This window comes from Patella vulgata, chromosome 8 (assembly GCF_932274485.2).
Source record: "Patella vulgata chromosome 8, xgPatVulg1.2, whole genome shotgun sequence".
Classification (NCBI taxonomy): domain Eukaryota; kingdom Metazoa; phylum Mollusca; class Gastropoda; family Patellidae; genus Patella; species Patella vulgata.
The window spans coordinates 40,259,500-40,281,511 of NC_065886.2; the positions used below are offsets into that span (position 1 = coordinate 40,259,500).

Genomic DNA, 22,012 nt, shown 5'->3' on the forward strand with positions numbered 1-22,012 from the left:
GCACTTTCAGCAGTAAAAAAGGGCACTGTCGAAAATTAGGGGGGGGGGGGCGCCCCTCGCGCCCCCCTTAATTCCGCCTCTGCAGGCGTTCAACCATGGACATCAGTTATAGTATTAGTATAGGCTATATAGTACATTACCAATCTATGGTTTAACCTTAAAAATTAATACTACTAGTAGAGCCTGCAGTAAACATATTTTTATCTTCACCAATGACAGCAATTCATGATCACGAGTTTTTAAAATCCGTCAGACACTGCGCATATTGTGATATAGAAAGTTCAAACCTACTATAGTCTACAAAAGGTCACTCTACCAAAATATCACGTGTTAATTCCCCCATCTTTTGAAATTTCCGCGAATTTATCTTTGAGTCGAATGTCAAGAAACATTTATTTTATTTGGTACGGACGTATCTGGTGTATGTACTGGTGTCAAATTTTGGACTAGTTCTTTTTTTATAATTACTAGTATTGTTTATAGTTGTTTGGCTGAATGTCAACTGCGACTAAAAGTTAGTTTTTTTCTAGATAGGAGAAAGCCAAGCTTTTTCTGTACGACTTGTATAAGTCGGACTACGGTGTGAATATTCATCAGAAAACAACGCCTCCAATAGTCTCGCTTAACCTGTGACAAATTAGAAGAAGCAGTCACATGACTTGATATCGGAGAAAAAATATCGCGGGAAAGTTGATCGCGTCCTGCTCCTACCCGCCAAATTTAATCTTTGTTAGTGACAACACACGGTATTATCGTCTCTGCTAGAATTTCATCAAGAATTCAAAATGTTTGTCGTGAAGCGAGGTAATATTCCCAAATTTGTTTTGAATTAATATTCGTAGATCACCACATCTAATTAAAAACATGCGTTTTTGTTTTCATTCTTTCAAAATTCTCAAATTTGTAAGTTGTTTATTTGGGTCAGAATTTGTTTTCAAAAATTTGAAAAAATGTCGATGTTTTTATCCTTTTAGATGGGCGAAATGAGAAAGTTATGTTTGATAAAATCACGTCAAGAATTAGTAAACTATGTTATGGTTTGAATATGGATTTTGTTGATCCCGTAAGTATTAAAATCTAGATCTTAATTTCTTTATTTATCATAACGTTATGGATTAAAATTAAACCTGTAGATCTAAGTCTAAATTCTAAATCTAAATTAATTTGGATTAATAGCTTAGTATAAAACCCAACTAATTATAAGGATATTATATGGTAAAGGAAATAGGGTTTAGGGTTTTACTTTTGAAACCAAGCTGATTCGCACCAAAGGGTGAGGGCTCTTTTGGAACGGAATGAGGCTCATTCGTACCATACAAAATCCGATTCTAATCCTACCCACACCACCAGATACCCACGTTCAGAACAGTTGCTGGTTTTCATGTACTTTACGATCAAGTAGTAACAGTGCTTTTTGCCCCCCCCCCCCCCCCGTCTCAAGGTCCCTGTTCAAAGGCCTTTATCTAGACTCTTTTCATGACATCTGTGCTTTTAATGTTTTATTTCTGACGGGGGCCTTATTTTCATGGTTGATAATCCAGTCCCTGTCCCCACTTGGCCAGAAATCAAGTCAGTACCGAATTGTAATTATTTTATTTTTTCAGACGGCCATTACACTGAAAGTAATCAGTGGTTTATACCAGGGAGTGACAACAGTGGAGCTGGATAATCTAGCTGCTGAAACTGCGGCTACCATGACAACCAAACATCCAGAGTACGCCACTCTAGCAGCAAGAATTGCCATTTCCAATCTACACAAAGAAACTAGAAAAGTATTTAGTGGTAAGTTAGCATGTGCATTTATCTTTGGACTCGTCGAGCTAATACACAAAATGTTTTATTTGTAGCTGCTGGTGTAGCAAGTGTGAAAATAGACTCTTTATTCCCTTTCAGGTTCCCCTTGTGCATGGTGCAGGATGGACGGTGTGTCAAGAACCGTGTCTAATCGTTCTATTGGTGTGAAAAACCGACGTGCATGTAAAATAACTCTTTGACGAATTCGCAATAAGAGTTGATTGTCCATAGCGCTGTCGTCCGCCCTAAATTTTCCTTGTAGCCATCTATATGGCGTATGTCTGCTTCATTAACTCAGTAGGTGCAGATCATCAGGACGTTAAACATCATTATACTTCATTTTCCATTTTAGATTACAGAAATCTAACCTGTTTAATAAAATCCTTATATGGCATAAACAGATTTGATTTTTAATTAGGCCTACTTTGAAAAATGTTTTTTCTTGGATTGTATTTTAATTTTTTTTTACATATTATACAGGCTACAGATATTCCTACTATGTAGAGAAATATAGTTATTTATATATTTTTATGTTTTCAGAGGTTATGGATGATTTGTATCGTTGGGTAAATCCTAAAACAGGAAAATTATCACCCATGATATCTGAAGATATATACAATATTATGATGAAAAATGCTGATGTAAGTTTTTAACTGTTGTCATTGGGTTTGATTGGTTAACCAAGTTGAGAGAGAAATTTGATAATTTTGTAATTTAGAAAAGTCTTCTTAAAGCGGTGAATAGACTAGCTGAATGATTGGACAGAATCAATCGTCGCTGAATGAGATTCGGCCGAATGCGTGGACACACTAGGAAAATCCTTGGTCTGATTCACTACTCAATTACATCACCTTTCACATCACATGATGGAAGTAACCATGTCATCAAACAATCACATGACTACTCGATATGAGTGGTGATTGGCTAATGAATTCTACAATCGGACGATTGCTTCGGCGAATCAGACACACTAGGCGAATGTTATTCGGCCAAATATATGAAACATGCTTGATCCGGGTTGAATCATTCGGCTAGTGTATCCACTGCTTAAAGCTACTAATTCTCATTAAGAGAGATTTTGAGATGTTTATTTAGTATTTGGAAAGATATGAATAGGCCTATGATGTATTGAAAATTTCTTAACATCGCTCATCATATGTAGATGATACAAACAAGCCAGCATCACCTGTAAGTGTTAGGTCAAATCTGTCAAATAAATAAGCCAGCATCACCTATAAGTTTTAGGTAAAACCTTTCAAATAAACAAGCCAGCATCACCTATAAGTGTTGGGTAAAACCTTTCAAATAAACATGCCAGCATCACCTCTAAGTGTAAGGTCAAATCTTTCAAATAAACAAGCCAGCATCACCTCTAAGTGTAAGGTCAAATCGTTCAAATAAACAAGCCAGCATCACCTGTAACTGTTGGTTAAAACCTTTCAAAAAAACATGATAAAAACTACTGTAAATAAAAATTGACATTTTATTTCAGAGATTGAATTCAGCCATTATATATGATCGTGATTTTGGTTACAACTATTTTGGTTTTAAGGTAAGACATGCTGCTGATCCTTTAAATTAATTTTCCTCAAACATTTGTCTGTATCACTATTAGCTACAGTGTTTATAAAGAAAGAATAAATGTGACTATATCTGGACAAACTCTGTGGCTTACAGTAAGTTTTATGAAGTTGTGGTCATGAACAATTGCATTTTCCTTAAAGAAAAAAATATTGCCAGCATTGATTAGACCCTTATTGGTGTGAGAACATGGCATTTATCAAGGTCGGATATTTTTTCAGAATTTATAAAATAGAATGTTTATCAAGGCAAGGGGGAATATTTTGTGCAAGAAAAACTTATTTTAATTTTTGTAATGGAAATAAAATGTTTTTGTTACAGACATTGGAGAGATCGTATTTGTTAAGAATTAGTGGAAAGGGTAAGTTGGTCTATTTTTTCTGTACTGGTGAATGCAAGCTGAAATTGAATCAAGTCTCTGAACAAACTAGGCTAATGAAGACGAACATATGCCATGCAATATGCTTTGAGGGAATTTTGCCAGGGCAGACGCCTTTCCAGCTACTCTTCATTGAATGCCAGTTTTTCGTCTCGTTCAAACAACTGTGCACTGTTCCTTGCCACACCTTCCGTCCTACACCACTAACACAGAGAAACAACACTAAAAAATCCTAAGAAACTTTCCTGTCCAAAACCGGGATCAAACCCGGAGACCTCATCTAGGTTCAACACATAATCACTAATATTTATGATAATTTAGACTCCATTGCTTTGCTTTTTCCCTGGACAGAAACTTGACTTTATTCATCCTATTAAACCATAGGTATTTATGTGGAAAAGTCTAACCTAGAGAGGGAGGCGCAGTGGCTAAGTGAATAAGTCATTTGCTCCCTGACCTGGAGGTCCTGTGTACAATCCCCCTGTTGACCCAGAAAATTCTTCAGGATTTTCTGGCGTGGTTTCCCCTTCACAGTAGTTAAGTATCGAGGGCCAGGCAAGGGACAATGTATAGTCGTTTGGATGGCATCTTTGTAAAAGGTCCTTTGGCGGTTGTAATAAGATATTGGAGTAGGTAATGGCCCTTTTTCAAGACAAAATTTCCCTCATAACACACTGTATGGCGTATGCCGGTGCCCGTCTTCATTAGCCCAGTCAGAGCAGAACACTAGGATGTCAAACCTAGAGTTTTGTACCCCATTAACTTTGTTCGCCAAATATTTTTATTGCCAAATAAAACAGCTAACATGGGTTAATGTATGGATGTTTGTTTTTAGTTGCTGAGCGACCACAACATATGTTAATGAGAGTTGCTGTAGGAATACATCATGAAGATATTGATGCTGCTATTGAGGTTAGTAAAACAATGAGTGTCTATAGATTCGGAGGACTACTGGATCCTAGCCCTTGATGAAATGAATGCACAGAACACATGTTAACTCCCTTAGTACATATATTTATTGACAAAACTACTTTGATTGCCTGGAACATTTAAATAGAATTATGTTAGTCCAGAAATGACCTAGTATGTATCGAGTTAAACCCCATTTCTCTCTTTCTCTCTCTCAAAAACCACACTGAATTATCACTCCATCTGGAGTCAAATACAACTTTTGGTCTCAGCTTTTGCTTTTAAAAAAAATATTGTATTTAGTCGGAATAGAGCGATGGTTATTAAGCTATTTATGTTTTCCATTAATGAATTTCCATTGAAATAACTATATGCTGTATTAGATACATATATAAAATGTTTTATATCAACAGACTTATAATTTATTATCGGAGAAATGGTTTACACATGCTTCACCTACATTATTTAATGCTGGAACACCAAGACCACAATTATCAAGGTATGTTATTATATGATATACCTAATACAATCCAGAAAGAACTGATTTGAACACCCAAAATATATGCAGGTGAACGTAAAACTGTCTGATGTCTTTGTTGAATAGTGCAACTGGTATGGTCTCGATTCCCCGGTTGTATGTGACAAGGAGTAGGGTCACCTGTCCAACCTTGTGGGTTTTCTCCAGTTTCTTCACACTGCTAAAGACCCCTACACGCAAGCAAATTATTGTGTTAGTCCCAAAATCACCTAGTTTGGGTCGAGTGGACATTAAACCCATTTTCTCTCTCTCTTTCTCTATTGAATAGTGAATTTATCCCTCCCCGAACAAAGTTCATTGAGGACAATTGAAATGGCCATCCCAGAGCTGTTCTAGATCTTTATGGAACTTTTTACAATTTGACGTAGCACAGGATTTTGATGATTGAGTCTTGTTATTCTTTTTTTTCAGTTGTTTTTTGTTGACTATGGCATCTGATAGTATAGAGGGTATTTACGATACATTAAAACAGACGGCTCTTATATCTAAATCAGCAGGCGGTATTGGTTTAAATGTTCATAATATCCGAGCTACTGGAAGTTATATTGCTGGGGTAAGATTTTATATCTTAAATTAACCAATTCCTTGAAAAACAGAAGTTGGAATAATACTGGATATGGCAGAGAAAAGTTAGTCCATGAACGACTAAAATGTCATAGATCATGTCTGATCATAATTTCAAGTTTCTAATCCTCTGCAAAATATATATTTTAAAAGTCAAATCTCTTGAAGGTATATCGGTCTAAAATGGTTCAATTACGTTCTGTATTAACAAAGATATGTGAAATTTAAGATTTCGCAACATGCGGCATAATCTCTGCAGATGAAAAAGAACTAGATATGTTCAAAATGGCCTGGAGATTGGCTACCATTGATATTTTAATTGCTTTCAATATTATGGAATCAGTTCAACTACTTGTAGCATAGATTGATTAAGTCATAGAAATTTGATATTTTCTGAAAAATGTGAACCAACACAGAAAGATTGTCTTTAATAACTTGTTTCACTAATGATAAAGGTTAAAAATAATTTGTTTATATTTTAATAGACAAATGGAACATCAAATGGTTTGATTCCGATGTTACGAGTGTTTAATAATACAGCTAGATATGTTGATCAAGGTGGTAATAAGGTAAGTTATTTTATGCGCTTGAATTAGTTATATTATGTAACTTTAGCTAAATAATATGTATGTAAGATTAGTTAATAAATATGTATGTAACATACATGTAAATATGTATATGAAACGTTAGTTAATAAATATGTAACGTTATTTAACAAATCAGGAGGTGGGGAGCAGGCAAGATCAGAAAACATCAGTTCAGGGTTATGGGGGGAAAAAGTTAATTTCTAAGACTATGTTGTCGGAATTAATATTATTAATGCTTTTTGTCCAAAAGTCACAATTCCTGCTTTCTTAAAACACTTTCAAGTTTTACATTTGTACAAAGCTCTTGTGCTCACACCATGGTCACAGGAATCAAATTTACATATTATTGTTTATAAAATTTTTGCACATTAAAATTAAAGGGGAACATTGGTTAGGAATGACGATAGATTCTAGAATCACTCAGTTAATTTCAAGACACTAAATAAATGTCATTTTAATTGACTGAATAAAATATATGTTAATTTCAGAGACCTGGAGCTTTTGCCATTTATCTAGAACCATGGCACGCAGACGTCTTCGAGTTTCTAGACTTGAAGAAAAACACCGGAAAAGAAGAACAGAGAGCTAGAGATTTATTTTACGCTTTGTGGATTCCTGATTTATTTATGAAACGTGTTGAAGAAAATGGAAACTGGACTCTGATGTGTCCGCATGAATGTCCCGGTTTAGAAAATGTCTGGGGTGAAGAATTTGAAAAACTATACGAAGGGTACGTATAATTTTGATTTTGTTTGTGGGGGGAAAATGGAATGTCTGAACTATATACCGATATTTTGTGATCAAACCCATTTTGCCTTAATGCTGATTTACAATATTTTTCCATTTTAATTGATCAACTCTCAAAAATTGAAATCAATGTTATTACTCAAATATTTGGATGAATCTTTTAATTTTGTAATTCAAACTATTTGAATATTATTTCGTAATAAAAAAAACTACATTATTTTGTAGAGATTACCATTCGATCGAGACTTCTGGCATATTTTGCTGAATATAACTAATCAGAAATTACAGTAAAAATAGAAACGATTGAATGTAAATCAGTTTATATACATTCATATTACATTATTATATGCATTGTGACCAATTTGTGTCAATTTCTAGATCCCAAATATTAGCGACTTAGCTCCTTTAAACTATTTTATTATTATTTTGTAATTAAAATTATATTTGAATATTATTTTATAGTTATGAAAAGGCTGGTAAAGGAAGGAAGATAGTAGCAGCTCAGAAGTTATGGTTTGCTATAATAGAATCTCAGACAGAAACAGGAACACCATACATGTTATATAAAGATCATTGTAATAGGAAATCAAATCAACAGAATCTTGGAACTATTAAATGTAGTAATTTATGTACAGAGATCGTAGAATACAGCGCACCTGACGAGGTAAATAAACACAGCTATTAGTTTTCTTTATCAGATCTGGAAATAATTATTTTAGTTGTAACTAATAACTGACAATGTCGGTGACGATTCACTACCAACATGGGTATTATGTAGTTGTGCTGTTATAGCAGGAGTTTCTGTATTAAATGTTAAGTTTCAAACCATCGTTGAAAAGACAGGCACCAGTGAATTGTGCCCGACAAAGCCTTAATTTATGCATGAGATTCTAGGTGCCGTATTTCCAAGCTTGTTATTACAAGTCGCCTGGGTAATCAATGACTTATCACACAATGCATATTTCTTCTGTGAAACCTTATGGACGTGCCCACGTGCCCAAGTCTATTATTACAATAGTCTAGATTGGCAAGGTTCTAAAGTTTTCACCATGATTACTAGTCTCTGCAATAGAAGGCTTGATCTCGCTTTAACTCTTGCAGTTGTTGCTTCAAGAACATTGTCATGACATGTGGCAATTTTAATGGTTCATGACACAGTACTTAAAAAAACACCAAATCATGTACAAAAATGAACTGGTACTGTAACATTTGCATAGTGGACCTATTATTCCCGGAACATCTGATAACATGTATCATTTAATTGGGAAATTCCAATAGGTAACCAGTTGTGTTAGTAGATATGCACTTCAGATAACTTTTTTTCTTCCCTGCTCCCCTGGCAAAATTCTCCATATCTCCTTTATATTTTGCACTGTAAGTGACTTATTTTTAGTAAACAATATCTTATTTGATGACTAATGTTATTGTTAACAGGTAGCAGTGTGTAACCTGGCATCCATCGCTCTCAACATGTACGTTAAACCAGATAAAACATATGACTTCAAGAAGTTACGAGAAGTGACAAAAGTTGTTACCAGAAACTTGAATAAAATTATAGAGGTTAATTATTACCCTGTTGACGAGGTGAGTTCATTAAACTCTTATTGCTGACTAAACAGGAGGTCCTGGGTTTCATCCATGTGTTGGCCAAGAAAGTTCCTCAACATTTTCCAGTCTGGTCTTACCTTTGTCAGTGTGTCTGTCCATATTGAAAGAAGAGTAGAGTGTAGCATTGTTGTTGGGTTGAAATTGCCATCGTAGAATAAAGTGATTAAGTAAACTTTTAAAGAGATGTATTGTGGAGTATGTCATAATGCTGTCTGAAAAATAAACTCACAATGATGAACACATTACCTTTGGATTCTATTTCTTAAGATGGAAGAAGACATAGGAAATGTTATTGTTGTATCTATTGAATAAGTTGAATGTGCCTCAAGACAATCGGCAAGTTTGGTTGGTGATCAAATTGGTGGTACTGACGAAAGTTTTGGCAAATGAATTTTAGAGTGTAATATTGTAAATCTGCTAATTTTAAACTTGAATCGTCTTGTCGAACACTTCTTTCGATCTGTAGTGTCTATTTTTAGTGTCACTCTAGTGTTAATCTTACAAGACTTACTCGCAAATTAGTCAATGGTTATGCATTAAAACGACCCAAAAAATCGTGACTTATAAACTATAAACACAGTTACATCCCTTTGTTTCCTTCCGCCAAGTTACAGTTTTTCGATTTATGTTATTCACATGTCTAAACAGCAAACTTTCAAACATTATAATAATGACTACTAATGAAAATGATACGGTATATAATATTGGGCAACAAGTTTCTGAAATTACTAAAAAAAAAAAAATTTTTGTTTGGCTAAAAATCAGGCTAAAGGTTTTTAAGTGTAGTTAACAAAGACCCATCCAGAAAATGAGTATTACAAATTGAAGCAATGGATTCGTAGAATATCTGATTTTAATGCAAGTAATTTATTTTATTTCAGGCCAAGAATTCAAACATGCGACACAGACCTATTGGAATTGGTGTGCAGGGTTTAGCCGATGCTTTCATTTTGATGAGATATCCATTTGAAAGCGAACAAGCCCAAGAACTGAATAAATTAATATTTGAAAATATATATTACGCTGCTTTAGATGCTAGCTGTGAGTTAGCTGAGAAAGACGGACCATATTTAACGTACAAAGGCAGTCCTATCAGTAAAGGGGTGAGCTGATTGTAAATTTTTAAACTACAGTTAGATTTTCACGGTACCAGTAATGTCATTTATTGATGTAAGAAAATTAAACTAGACATCTTTCATCTCGAATGTTTCTGTCAAGTAAGCCAGCTTTGTAAAACTGAAATCAAACGATTGTTGCGTTACCAAAATGAAACTCGTTTTATTTTAATTTGTTTGAACAGCTTCTAGTAATTAAATTGGAAATACACAGAACACAATTTTATGAAGTACAATGACTGTTTATTACTGAGTAACACTTTAACTAGAATCCTTATTTTCCTGGAATCTTAAGTCGTAACGTTTCTCAGTTATAAACAGTAACTGTATTTCATAATCTGTTTGTATTTGAATATTATTACTGGTTATGAAAAATATAATAAACAGACAGTTTTATGGATAACATTGACTAGGTTTATTAACTGAAACGTTTCAATGAGGATTATCTCACCGTTATCAAGCAATGTTATCCATAAAACTGTTTATATCGCTTTCACTAAATGACTTACAGAGATATTATGAAAATTAGTTGAATATTTATGAGAAAAATAGTTGCACATTTATGAGAAAACAGTTCAACATTTATGAGAAAACAGTTAAATATTTATGAGAAAATTTTTTGAATATTTATGAAAAAATGTTTGTTTTATAGATATTACAGTTTGATATGTGGAAAGTAAAACCATCTGGTACATTAGATTGGCAATCATTAAGAGACAGAATAGCCAAGTAAGTTCATTAACTCTCTATAAACTTTTTAAATCTAACTCTTGTTCCCAGGACAAAGAGAGATGGGTCACTATAGTCCAGCGGTAAGTGTACTTGAATCTCAACTAGAATGTTGCAGGTTCTAATCCTGGTGTGTTCCGAGAAAAAATTCAGATTTTCAAGCAGTATTATTCTGGGCTTCAGTCCTCGGCTCTGATTGAATTAAATTATTCTTGTGGAATAATTCTGTTTATTTCATTTGTAGACATGGTGTTAGAAATAGTTTATTAATGGCTCCCATGCCAACAGCATCAACAGCTCAGATACTGGGTAATAATGAAGCTATAGAAGCTTATACTAGTAATATATACACAAGACGAGTTTTATCTGGAGAATTTCAGGTTTGTTATTTATCTTACTTATCAGTGTCATGATTATTTATATTTTATATATAGTGGTTCTCAACCTTTTTTTGCCAATGGCACACCTTGGAACACATGAAAAAATAGCGGCACACCTGGCTAAATATATATGAAAAATATTTTAATTTTGCAGAATCAATACGTGGCATACTTTATTTCAGTGTTTCAAATTTCATCAGTCAAATAGCTGGCTTCTTTAGTGAGAAATTTTCTTAGTGTGTCGTTCAAAATTTTGCAACACACTTAAGATCTTGTGGCACACTGGTTGAGAATCACTGATTTATACAATAAAAAGTGACAACAGAGACTAATACGGAAAGCCCACCTGAAGCTGGCAATTAATTTGGCCAGTAGTCACAAAACAGATGAGTAGATTTATGAAACAAACCCTTATTTAAAATCCGATTAATATGCTTTGTTTGATATTTCAGGTTGTTAATGGTCATCTATTGAGAGATTTAACAGATTTAGGAATGTGGGATGATTCTATGAAAAATAGAATTATATCAGAAGGTGGATCAATTCAGGTAAGTAATATATTCTAGATTTTATTATGGGGGATGGATACGTGATTAAATCTTCCAGAATTGAATTCTCTCAACCCTTTGAAGTTGTAAAAGAAATAATCTTGAGAATTTCTGGAGACGAGGCATGCATTTCTTTAAAACATTTGTTAAATTATGTTTCTGCTTTGCAAAAAGATTTGCCAAAGTTTGTAAAGGTATTGAATTTAAAATAATCGTAAATTGTTTTCCAGAATATTGAAGAAATACCAGAAGATTTGAAGAACTTATACAAAACTACATGGGAAATAAGTCAGAAAACTGTTATAAAAATGGCTGCCGACCGAGGTGCTTATATTGATCAGAGCCAGTCGTTGAATATTCATATTGCTGTACCCAATTATGGTAAACTAACCAGCATGCACTTCTACACATGGAAACTGGTAAGTATCTTTAGAATATTTGTGGTGTCATGTGATCGTGTGTTTAGCTTAAAGGACTTTCATGCACAATATCTTGGGGGAAAACGTTATCATCCGATTAGTTCATTTCGGAACAACCTCTGTTCCTGTCCATCCCCCTTAAGCTGCAATATGAATATACCTCTCTACCTCTAACTGTTCTAAGACTATTTTGGAGTCCTTAACTTCTTACCACAATTCTTCTTTGGTTGTCAAAACTACATTCAAGTAGAATTTTGCAATTAAAAAAAATGTTTGAATGAATTAATCTGCAATTTCTGACTTTTCCAAAAGGAGCTATCATCAGATCTGCTTGATAATGTGGTAGAATCTTGTAATTGTAAAGCAAAGATTTTGCTTTTTATTTAGCTCTAACTTTGTGTACTGCTTGGACAACTTAGCTACCGCGGACATATGTTTCATTAGCTGGCAATCTTACCTTTTATCAGCAGATATATTGGAAAAGGCCTTGGAATATCAGTTAATTAGGCTCATTATCACTGCTTTAGAAATACCTTGAAGTCATTATTTGAAAATTGACCTACATTTATTATATCTATCTTTTCTAGGGTTTGAAAACTGGAATGTATTATCTACGAACAAAGCCAGCTGCCAATGCCATCCAATTTACTGTAGATAAATCTAAACTTAATAAAACAAACACTCAAGATAAGACTGTCAACGAAGAAGATAAAACTGAAGAAGATCAAATGGCTGTTATTGCCTGTTCATTGGCTAATAAAGACGAGTGTTTGATGTGCAGCGGTTAGATTCAGACTTTACCAAGAGTGAAAAAACTGACAAAACTTGAACAAACACTGAACAGGATTTTAATGTATAGACTGGGACCATGATATAATGACTGACTATTTATCAGGATCATTGAGTTTGATATACATCACGCAGAAAGTCAGTGGTTCTTTGCAGCCTTAGTGAATTTTTTTTAAGTGCTATTAAGGGGTATTTAGGGTAAGATTAGATAAAGAGCTAACAGTTTGAGTTATCGCTATGTTAGCTTAAAAAAAAGATAATGAAAAGAGAGTATGCTGAATTTTTTTGTCAAATTGCTTCACTCTGAACTGAGAAATTACATGAATAAGGAAACAGAATTCTGTTTATGTATTTATTTAATTATTATTACTTGTATAAGAAACAAGGGTTCTGTATTGAGTATTTGGTTGATTGCAGTATCCATAAATTAATAAAAACCATACTGTTAAATAGATGTATATTCAGGCACTCCTAACAATTTGTTTCACTTAATGCATTTATCACAAGTTGAAAAAGTATTGTCCAATTAATGTATATTTGATATCTTAAAGACCAAGCACTCCAACAATTTATTTAACATTGCATTTATTAGATGTAAAGATGTGCTATTTTATGTATATTTGTAAGATATTTTATGTAATCATTATGTGATTGTATTGTACTATAATCAGTGTAATCATCAGCTCTTCACTGCCAGCTATTGTATAATTGATACCTATATCATCACTTGTTAATATATATATATACTATGGGTTAATAAATACTTTAACCACACTCATTTGGTTATATCCTCCTTACTTGTGCGGACTCAAGGGGACAACCCAACTTCATTATCCCAGTCTGAAAAGTTTGATGCTAAACCCATTTCAAATAGGCTGTAACTTGGCCCTGAAAATCGTTTCATTTTATCCTAGGAAATTGCAGGCAAAAATTGTGCGCTGTTGCAGAAGTAAAAATTTCTCCTATGATGCACTGTACAATCATGAAAGCACTCAAATTATGCCTCAAACGGGGTGAAAAATATCAGAAACTTTAAGAGCAAATAATATGATAGGGTCAATAGCCATAAATAGACCAGGAAATGCATTTTTATACGCCCACATTGAAATGTGGTCGTATATTGTCGTCGCCTAGAGGCTAAAGTTAATATCTGATTGACTTTAAATTTATACACAGTGTTTAAGGTCATGAGACGAAGAAGCCTATTGATTTTCAGCGATTTCCGATAATTACTGCCAGAGTTATGGCCCTTGATCACTTCAAAAAATCTTGTGGATGCTCTAGAGGAGAAAGTTAATATCCGATTGACTTTAAATTTATACACAGTGTTTAAGACCTTGAGACGAACAAGTGTATTGATTTTCAATGAATTTTTATGACTTGGAACAGCTAAATCCATGATACAGTATTAAAAGTTTTGTATACAAACCGTTAGCATGGGGCAGAACTTTATAAAAACCAAACAAATTCTAATGGTTTTCTGTATTAGATTTTAGTGTATTATAAATGTTTCATTACCGAAAAAAGTAAAAATATGCGACAACTCTTGTTGACTGCCCGGATGATTTAGCTGCTGTGGGCGTATGTTTTGTTGCCTGGCAACCTATCTTGTTTATTACATTTGTCAGAACTTCTCTGCAAATATGCTGTGATGATGGATGTTGATGGGTCAATAACATCAGATTAATGTTGTGTTGAGACAGTGAACATGGCTAAGCCCCGATTTGTTATTGCTGTGACATAATGCCATTGTCAAAAGAAAAATTGCAAAAATGACCTATTTTGGTGAGTTTATTTCCAAAATGTTTTTGGCACAATTGAAAGACACTTGTTTGGTATTATAATTATATGTAATGTTTATAGACAAAAATAATTATACCATCTTATATGAATATTAATGATTCACCTTACATCCACCTGAACATGCATCAATTATACCTTTCTTTTTTTTAAAATGATACATATTGTAAGAGAGATTAAATGTGTATAAAAGAAATTATTACATGTATGTACGTGTATATAAATTTCCTCATGCAAATATGCCCATTTTGCAAGAGATGGACAGAGAACAAGCTAAAAAGTTTCATCAAAATAAGATAAAAACTGAGGAGCGTCCATTTTGTAGTGCTCCCCTATGTGTTTGCTCAATAGCCTGGTCAAATGCTATGGACGAAAATGTCTAACTGTCCTGTCTCTGAAGTGACCATTTTCAATAACTGCAGTGTCAAAACCGGAGTGTGTTTCCTCTAATTGCATCATTTCCATCCAATAGGTTGGAGCGTAAGTTGGATCTTGCTCAACTCGGATCAAAATGTTCAGTCCATTTGATTTAATTCCGCCTTTTTTCCTTCGCCTAAGTCGGATCGGCACAATGTTCAGAATTTCCCGAAGTCTAAAACACAGTTAGGTATTCCATGCACAGAGCCCCAAAATACTTTCCCCTATCATTTTGACTCAAATCAGCCTATTTGATGCGATGCAATAATAGAATATTCCCGGAAAATTCGAAACTCGCTGTCTGCTGTACAAGACAGGGAAAATTTAGGACATTTTTCAAAGATGGCGACAAAACGGAAGTTATCTACTCACACATACAAACAAAATCTTGAAATGTGCCTTTGAATAAATTATTGTACGGCTCTTGCAGTCTATTTCTAATTGAGCTAAGATTGAATTTTGGTCTTCGGCAAACTCAGATAAAATGGGTCAGTCCACTTAGATCCAACTTATGTGAAGTATACTGTAATACCTATCAAGGACCTGATAGAAGTGGATGTTTCAGTTAGATTCTCTATAAACAGCAGTAAGGACTGTATCATATGAATTTATAAACTCCAAAATGCAAATGTAAAACATTCATTGTACAATTCTTTCAAAGATTCAAGTTTTTTGGAATGTATTAGCTTGAAGAATGATGCTGACCTGTATGATAATGATTGTTGTAAATTTTAAATATGGGGTGATGATGTAAACAAAGGTTTGGAGACGAAGACGTTGCATGGCCTCAAACAATTATTTTTGAGTTCTAATGTTGCAGTGATGACCAGACAAAACTCCATTTATGGAAGCTTGGGCAACCACCTCTGATTAAACCAAAATGTCCAACATATCATAAAAAGACATGGAAGTGTGGAACTTGCTAAATAACCATAAATCTCTTCATCATCATATCACTTTTCCATCTAATTCGCTGTGCCTTGGCCAAAAACTAACACAATATGATTAACTCTAATCTATCAGCAATCTCTAAGCTTCTTATGAGAATCGTAGTACATTGAAACCTGTCCAACCAGGAACTAGCAAAGACTCAAGCTGGGAATACTTCATTAAAACAAAAGCCAAATCTATGTAAAGGGCACCAACAATATCTTCTTCTTCAAAATAATTCTCATCATAGACTTCTTATTCTGCACTATTTGTGTGGTGGGTCGGTCCCTCCCCTGAAATTGTCTCCTTTCCAAAATCAATGTTATCTTTAACAAGTATAGCGGGTACCTTCTTTGCGAATCCAGGAGGCACCTCTTTCATGCAGGTAAGTTGTAACTGAGCTAAACCTGTTTTATATGTCACAATTGTTGATCTTGATGACAATGTTCTAATTTATTTAGCAGAGTTAAGGGCTGTGAGGAACCAGTCAGATGGCAAATAGTTAAACCAAGACATTATGACTTGAGAGTCAATTTTTGACCATTTGATGCTAATGAAACCAAATCCTGACAAATTGACAACAACCTCGGAAGAACATCATCTGAAACAGCAACAAATTTGTCTAGCACAGGATCCTCAGATGCTCCAACACTCCAGGCTAAGAAATTAAACAGGACTTCTGGCACCACTGATCTTACTGCATCGGTTGTAAGATCAACAGATGTGGGTAGCCATGGACATGTAAGACCTGCAGAGTCATTCAATGTACATTTCACTTGTAGTCCGGCATTATACAGTGTTTTCACTGGATTTTCACCAAAAGCTAGAAAAGTTGCACTCTCACTCCCTGTACTGGAACCATCCTCGGTTACTGATGAGGATGAATAGTTTTGACGGAAATCCCCTGCTGTTAACATCTCTACATAAACAATTTTACTCATATTCATTTGGTTTGGAGCATGGAAATTAAGTTGTGGAAAGTCTTTCTTGAGCAAATGTTTCAGCTGATCATTCCTGAAATAGAAAATCATACTTTCAGCACAACAAGATAATTATTATCAACAATTTGCACACTCAAAGTTAACTAAAGTCCATTTTGTTCCTTGGGAAGTAACAAATGAGACAATTGTTAACACATGCACCTGGGTTGTCCCTTGCCAGACCATTCATCATGCACCATTGAGAAGGGGGAGCCACACAAAAAACCTTGATGAACTTTCTCAGCCAATGCAGGTATTGAACAAGGGACTTTCAGGATAGCGAGCCAACGTCTTACTCACTGAGCCACTGTGGCTCACCACTGATAAACGTGACCGGGCATGCAGTGGAAAGAAAGGAAATAATACGATACACACATTTGCATTTTATGAAAAGGAAATAAAAACACACCTGTATGTAAAGTGAACACCTTTCTTCTCCAGCATATCATTTAATATAATTGTTAGTCTAGTCATGCATAGAATTTCCTTGTTATTAATTAGTCTCTCTGTTATAATTTCTTTACTAAAACTACCATAAACTTCTTTGTGTGCTGGGTCTAGCACCATTGCCGCTTTTTCGGAACTGAAAGTAACCAAATGAGAAGTGTTGAATTAAACCTGGAAATATAATTGAAATTATGTCTTCGTAATGCAACTCAGCTGCACACTACGAATCATGAGCTTATATGTGTAATGGTCACAAAAGCTAGAAAATATTCAATGGTGTGATAAGGCAGTCTTTGCCATAAATTTTTAGCAGGAAAATCGGATGGAAGATCAAAATATCACCCAAATTGCATCAAATTTATTAAAGTAATAATTAAAGATATAAATTCAGATGTGTTTTACTTTATTAAGTCTTTTATAATTTGTAACTGTTTGCATGAAAAAAAACTCTAATACCATATGAATGAGAAAGCATACCAAATTCATCGTGTATAAAGGCCTTGCTAAAGTTTGTGTTGAAAATTACAGTTTGTGTAGTATTTACTGCACACTCTCTTAGCTTTACCCATAGCATGGGGAGAAGAAACAAGGTATCAGTTTTACATGGCTAAGATAACAACATCCACGTTGATTTAAATTGACCAATAAGTCGTGTTCGCAATCAATGTCAAAGACTATGGATGATATTAAGTTGGAGACTTGCTTCCTTTAAGCTTAATCCGGTCCTGCTTACAAAAGATTTTAATAGTGTATAAACAATTCATGGTTTTTCAATAAAGTAAGCATAAAGCATTCTTGTACCAACCCATCTATTTCTGTTCTCCTTTTCTCCACAACACTTTTGGTATATTTCTTAAAGCACTGCGCATGATATTTCACTTCAATGTCGACACAGTCTTTACCATGTATAAGTAGGAGAATATCCTGATCTGCCTTCTGGATAGCAGCTTCAAGTAAATTTCCTAAAAAAGTACAGAAAGATAACATTTTATTTGCAGTTTACAAGAAAATGAACAAATAACCACACCTATTTTTGTCCGAAACTGCGTTATTATGGAGTCTATATAACCTTTTTCAAGTCTGAGTCCGAACTATTGTTCGTGCAGAGTCGTGGGTAAGGATGTAAACATCTACAAATCAACCGGTCACGGTTCGGTTGCACTGCATGATGAACCAGTTAAAAAAATTACCAAGCGATATTCGTTTTCATATCGTATCTGCCTTCAAACCCAGAATGTTAGCCACAACATTGTCTTATTTCACTAAAGACCACACAAATACTTTATATAGCACAGGTCACTGTAATATATCATGGGAAGTTATAACACCTTTAAATTATGTATGTATATGTTGAGCGCAGATTACCCTCCTCGGACAAATTACCCCCGCGCAGGCGCGAAACTCTGTCTAATATCCGATGAGTAATCTGCGCATGCGAATTGAACTTTGTCCGTGCTATTTAATGGATTACTGCGATGATAATCTACCAGGTAGTAGTAGTAGTAGATAAGCCGCCTAATCTTACTTGGTATTCACCAGATTGAGATTGCAATCTGCGCCTAAATATACGTTATGAGCACTCGCTGCCAAGCATGAGAGTTAAAAGCTATAATTCTAATAATCTAAACATGTATCAAAGTCTTCCTGTGGTCCAATAAATATTTTAATTTTAATACTAATAGACATTTATTTATTAAAGGTGAATAAATCGGTGAACCGGTTGCGGTTGGCATGAACAATTGAAAATGGAAGTTACTTACCAGCTGTAGTTGTTTGTGCTTGTACCAATTTATCTCGTACTCTTTTTCTGCCAAAGCCATATACAAACGATGTTACTTTTTTGCAAATAATGCAAACTTGGGGTAAAATGGATTTTCCCTCACTGGCTGTCGAAGTTGTTAACGTTCCATTATGCGGGTGAAATTTTCTTTTTTTAGCGGGGGAAATTGTAGCTGCTTGTTTCATGCCAGGACTTCCTTCAACAATTTTGGAATCGGCAGCATGTTTCATACACCGTTTTTCGGCTCCTTTAATTCTTACTTTGTTAGTAAAACGTTGGTAACATGGAAGATGATATCCCAGTGTCCTGTCTGTACATTCCTGAAGTTCTTTCTCCAGCAAATCAGCATTTCTCTCAGCCAAAAGCCTGCCATTTCCATCTAATTTGATCCACTGGTTAGCACATACCTTAAATTTTGCCCAGCTTGTCAAAGTGAACTGTCTGACCTCACTTTCTTTCACAGAATCTTCATGAAGAAGGCAAGGAACAACAGTTTCCGCCATATCAAAACGTAAACAGAGCGGTGACCTTTCACACCACGCGACCTATTGAACTTTTTTCATGCTCTGGTTGGCCGGCTGTGTCACGTGATCTGTTAAACCCAAATCACCGCGAAGTTCAATTTAAAGGACAATATTGGTGTCAGTCATTATTACATATGTGATAGAACTGGTTAAATACATTATATTTGGGATGTATTTAACGAGCTCTATCTCATATTTTATAATAAGTATCCATGATACATTGGCTCCTTATGGTGATATAGACAAAATTGATCTTATTACAGATAAAGCTACGGGAAAAGTTGAAGCAAATATACGTATTGTTGATAGTAATAAACAAGCGTGGATAACAGTGAAAATCGATAGGGGTCTTCCTCTCATTATCTCAATTCCTGATATCGAATTTGAAACCATCCGTTAAAAACTGCAAACCTCTACGTTCACAAAATGTTCGGAAAGGGGGGAATAACTCCGGCATGGGAGGTCATGGAACGCTGATGGACGAAGAGCATGCTAAATCGAAAGGGCCCATCTCAATGTCCTAATACTTCACATCGAAATTGAAAAAAAATCTGTTAACATCGCGTTTACGAGGTTTTCGGCTAAGGGAGGTTGCACAACGCTTAATTTCGATCGGTTTTTCGGCTAAAGGGGCATAACCAAATTCGAAAAATATCTGTTAAAAACTATAGCCTGTGCCGAATTCGCAGTGTTTTCGGAAAATGGGGACACCTCCTGAACGGAAGGTCCGATGCGCACCAAAATCAAACCAATTATTGTTACTGACAATAAATTAATTTTATTCCTACCAACAATAATTTATGACTTACCATAACATTTTCATTCGTCTCTTATAATCAATAATTTAATAGATTGTTTTGATTTCGATCTACGAATTGTATTATTAACCTAGCAGTATTTCACGTATAGAATCCACGAACGAATATTTCTATTGTTTGGCTTGTTTTGAGTAAAATTTCCAGATTTTCCACAATTTGAGTGCTATTGGTTTTGGTACAATAATATACTGTAACTAAAACAAGATCTTAATGGCAAACGATCCATGCCAAAATATAGGCCTACCCCCTCCCCTTTTCATGAAATTGCCATAGCATCCTGCATTAATTGTGGTGCAGTCTGTCAGCATAGTATGTAGTTAAATCTGGATCATTTATCAGTATAGACTTGTTGGACTGATCTTTTATATTATTTTTATTGTTGGCTCCGTTTTATTATCAGACCTAAACTATATTTTCACTAACGCTCTTGAACACCAATAATTAACAACATTAGCTTTTTAACCAATTTGTGTTTTGGTATTATTGGTTTAAAGTAGAAATATTGTTAACAAGCCTGTATGGCCAATCTTTGAATAGTGAAAACCACTTACCGTATCCGAAAACCTTCCACTTTTGAAATTAGTTAGCTTAAAAAAAAGCCTTTGTTTACATTTAGTGACGTTATCGAGTTGTAAACACAGACATCAATTTAAAGTGTTTTATATAATGGAGCTTGAACTGTGATAATTTCTAAGTTAATTTTTACTTTTAGCAGTTAGTATGATTAATGCCAGTAAATCATTCCGACTGGCATAAACTTACCTCGTATATAATGATGTCATCTGTATTTTTAGTTCTATTTGTTTATATTAGAAATGAAATGGAGTTTAACGTCCTACTGTTCTGCTCCGACTAGGCTAATGAAGACGGACATACGCCATGCAGTGTGCTGTAAGGGACATTTTGCCCGGACAGCGGCACTATGGCCTACTCTTATATCATTATAGGGAATCCCGTGCACGCCAATGTAGACAATTTATTATAGCCATTAACAACTTGCTGTATCCGAAAACGTTTTAAAACTCACTTCTTAAAGTAATTGGCTTCCATAATAGCGTCTGTATACATTTAAAGGCGAATTATTTTATTGCCGTGGCGGGGGAGGGGGGCTCAAATTGAAAACTGTTTGTACTGACAGCTTGCCATTCCTTGTCATTTTTTACTAGTTAAAATTTCTTATGCAACATTTGATAAGGTAATAGTTATGGTCAATTGGAAATTTCAAAATATTAGTTTGTCTGATTTCTAAAGTTGATAGTTTCCCCCTAATCATAACGGTTTAAATAGAGTTGTCTCCCGTAGTTCAGTGGACACGACATGGTTAAGTTCTCAGTCCGTCAAGACAATTATTGGTTTTCATAATATAATGGGCGATAACATTTTCAATTAATATAACGGTGAAATGTACGCTAGTTTACAGTTATTAATTAAATCAGGTTAATGACATGAAATGAAGACTGGACAGTGACATTGCGACCTTCTATATATATATATCTCTCTCTCTCTCTCTCTCTCTCTCTCTCAGCTCTCTCTGTCTTGTCACGCACAACCGGGGAATCAAAACCCCGCCAGTTGACTAAATGACAGACTGTATGATACAGCGCGCGCGTGCTAACCATTCGCCCCCCC

General features: G+C 34.7%; 2 protein-coding genes across 2 annotated transcripts; one reads left to right on the forward strand and one right to left on the reverse strand.

The window, feature by feature from the left end:
• Positions 1–649: 649 nt before the first annotated feature.
• On the forward strand, positions 650–13,458 carry LOC126830025 (ribonucleoside-diphosphate reductase large subunit). Its single transcript, XM_050560238.2, has 19 exons — positions 650–804; positions 975–1,063; positions 1,605–1,782; positions 2,335–2,435; positions 3,287–3,346; positions 3,697–3,736; positions 4,590–4,666; positions 5,077–5,162; positions 5,613–5,754; positions 6,251–6,334; positions 6,841–7,082; positions 7,562–7,763; positions 8,534–8,683; positions 9,589–9,810; positions 10,475–10,551; positions 10,796–10,931; positions 11,384–11,479; positions 11,710–11,898; positions 12,486–13,458. The coding sequence occupies exons 1-19, from the start codon at positions 786–788 to the stop codon at positions 12,684–12,686; spliced, it is 2,391 nt and encodes a 796-aa protein (XP_050416195.1). The 5' UTR covers positions 650–785; the 3' UTR covers positions 12,687–13,458.
• A 2,079-nt stretch (positions 13,459–15,537) lies between these two features.
• LOC126830032 (uncharacterized) lies at positions 15,538–19,546 on the reverse strand. Its single transcript, XM_050560250.1, has 4 exons — positions 19,022–19,546; positions 18,067–18,223; positions 17,224–17,397; positions 15,538–16,848 (listed from the first exon to the last, which is right to left on the reverse strand). Exons 1-4 carry the CDS (start codon positions 19,542–19,544, stop codon positions 16,350–16,352), a joined length of 1,353 nt encoding a protein of 450 aa, XP_050416207.1. The 5' UTR covers positions 19,545–19,546; the 3' UTR covers positions 15,538–16,349.
• Positions 19,547–22,012: the final 2,466 nt, after the last annotated feature.

Excerpts from the sequence above, each read along its gene's own strand:
- LOC126830025 (XM_050560238.2), top strand. Across the intron at positions 5,163-5,612 it reads CCAAGACCACAATTATCAAG|TTGTTTTTTGTTGACTATGG; the intron begins GTATGTTATTAT and ends CTTTTTTTTCAG. Across the intron at positions 10,932-11,383 it reads TTTTATCTGGAGAATTTCAG|GTTGTTAATGGTCATCTATT; the intron begins GTTTGTTATTTA and ends TTGATATTTCAG.
- LOC126830032 (XM_050560250.1), bottom strand. The coding sequence starts at position 19,544 with ATGGCGGAAACTGTTGTTCCTTGCCTTCTTCATGAAGATTCTGTGAAA. Across the intron at positions 18,224-19,021 it reads AGCACAAACAACTACAGCTG|GAAATTTACTTGAAGCTGCT; the intron begins GTAAGTAACTTC and ends GTACTTTTTTAG. Across the intron at positions 16,849-17,223 it reads GGTGTTCACTTTACATACAG|GAATGATCAGCTGAAACATT; the intron begins GTGTGTTTTTAT and ends TTTCTATTTCAG.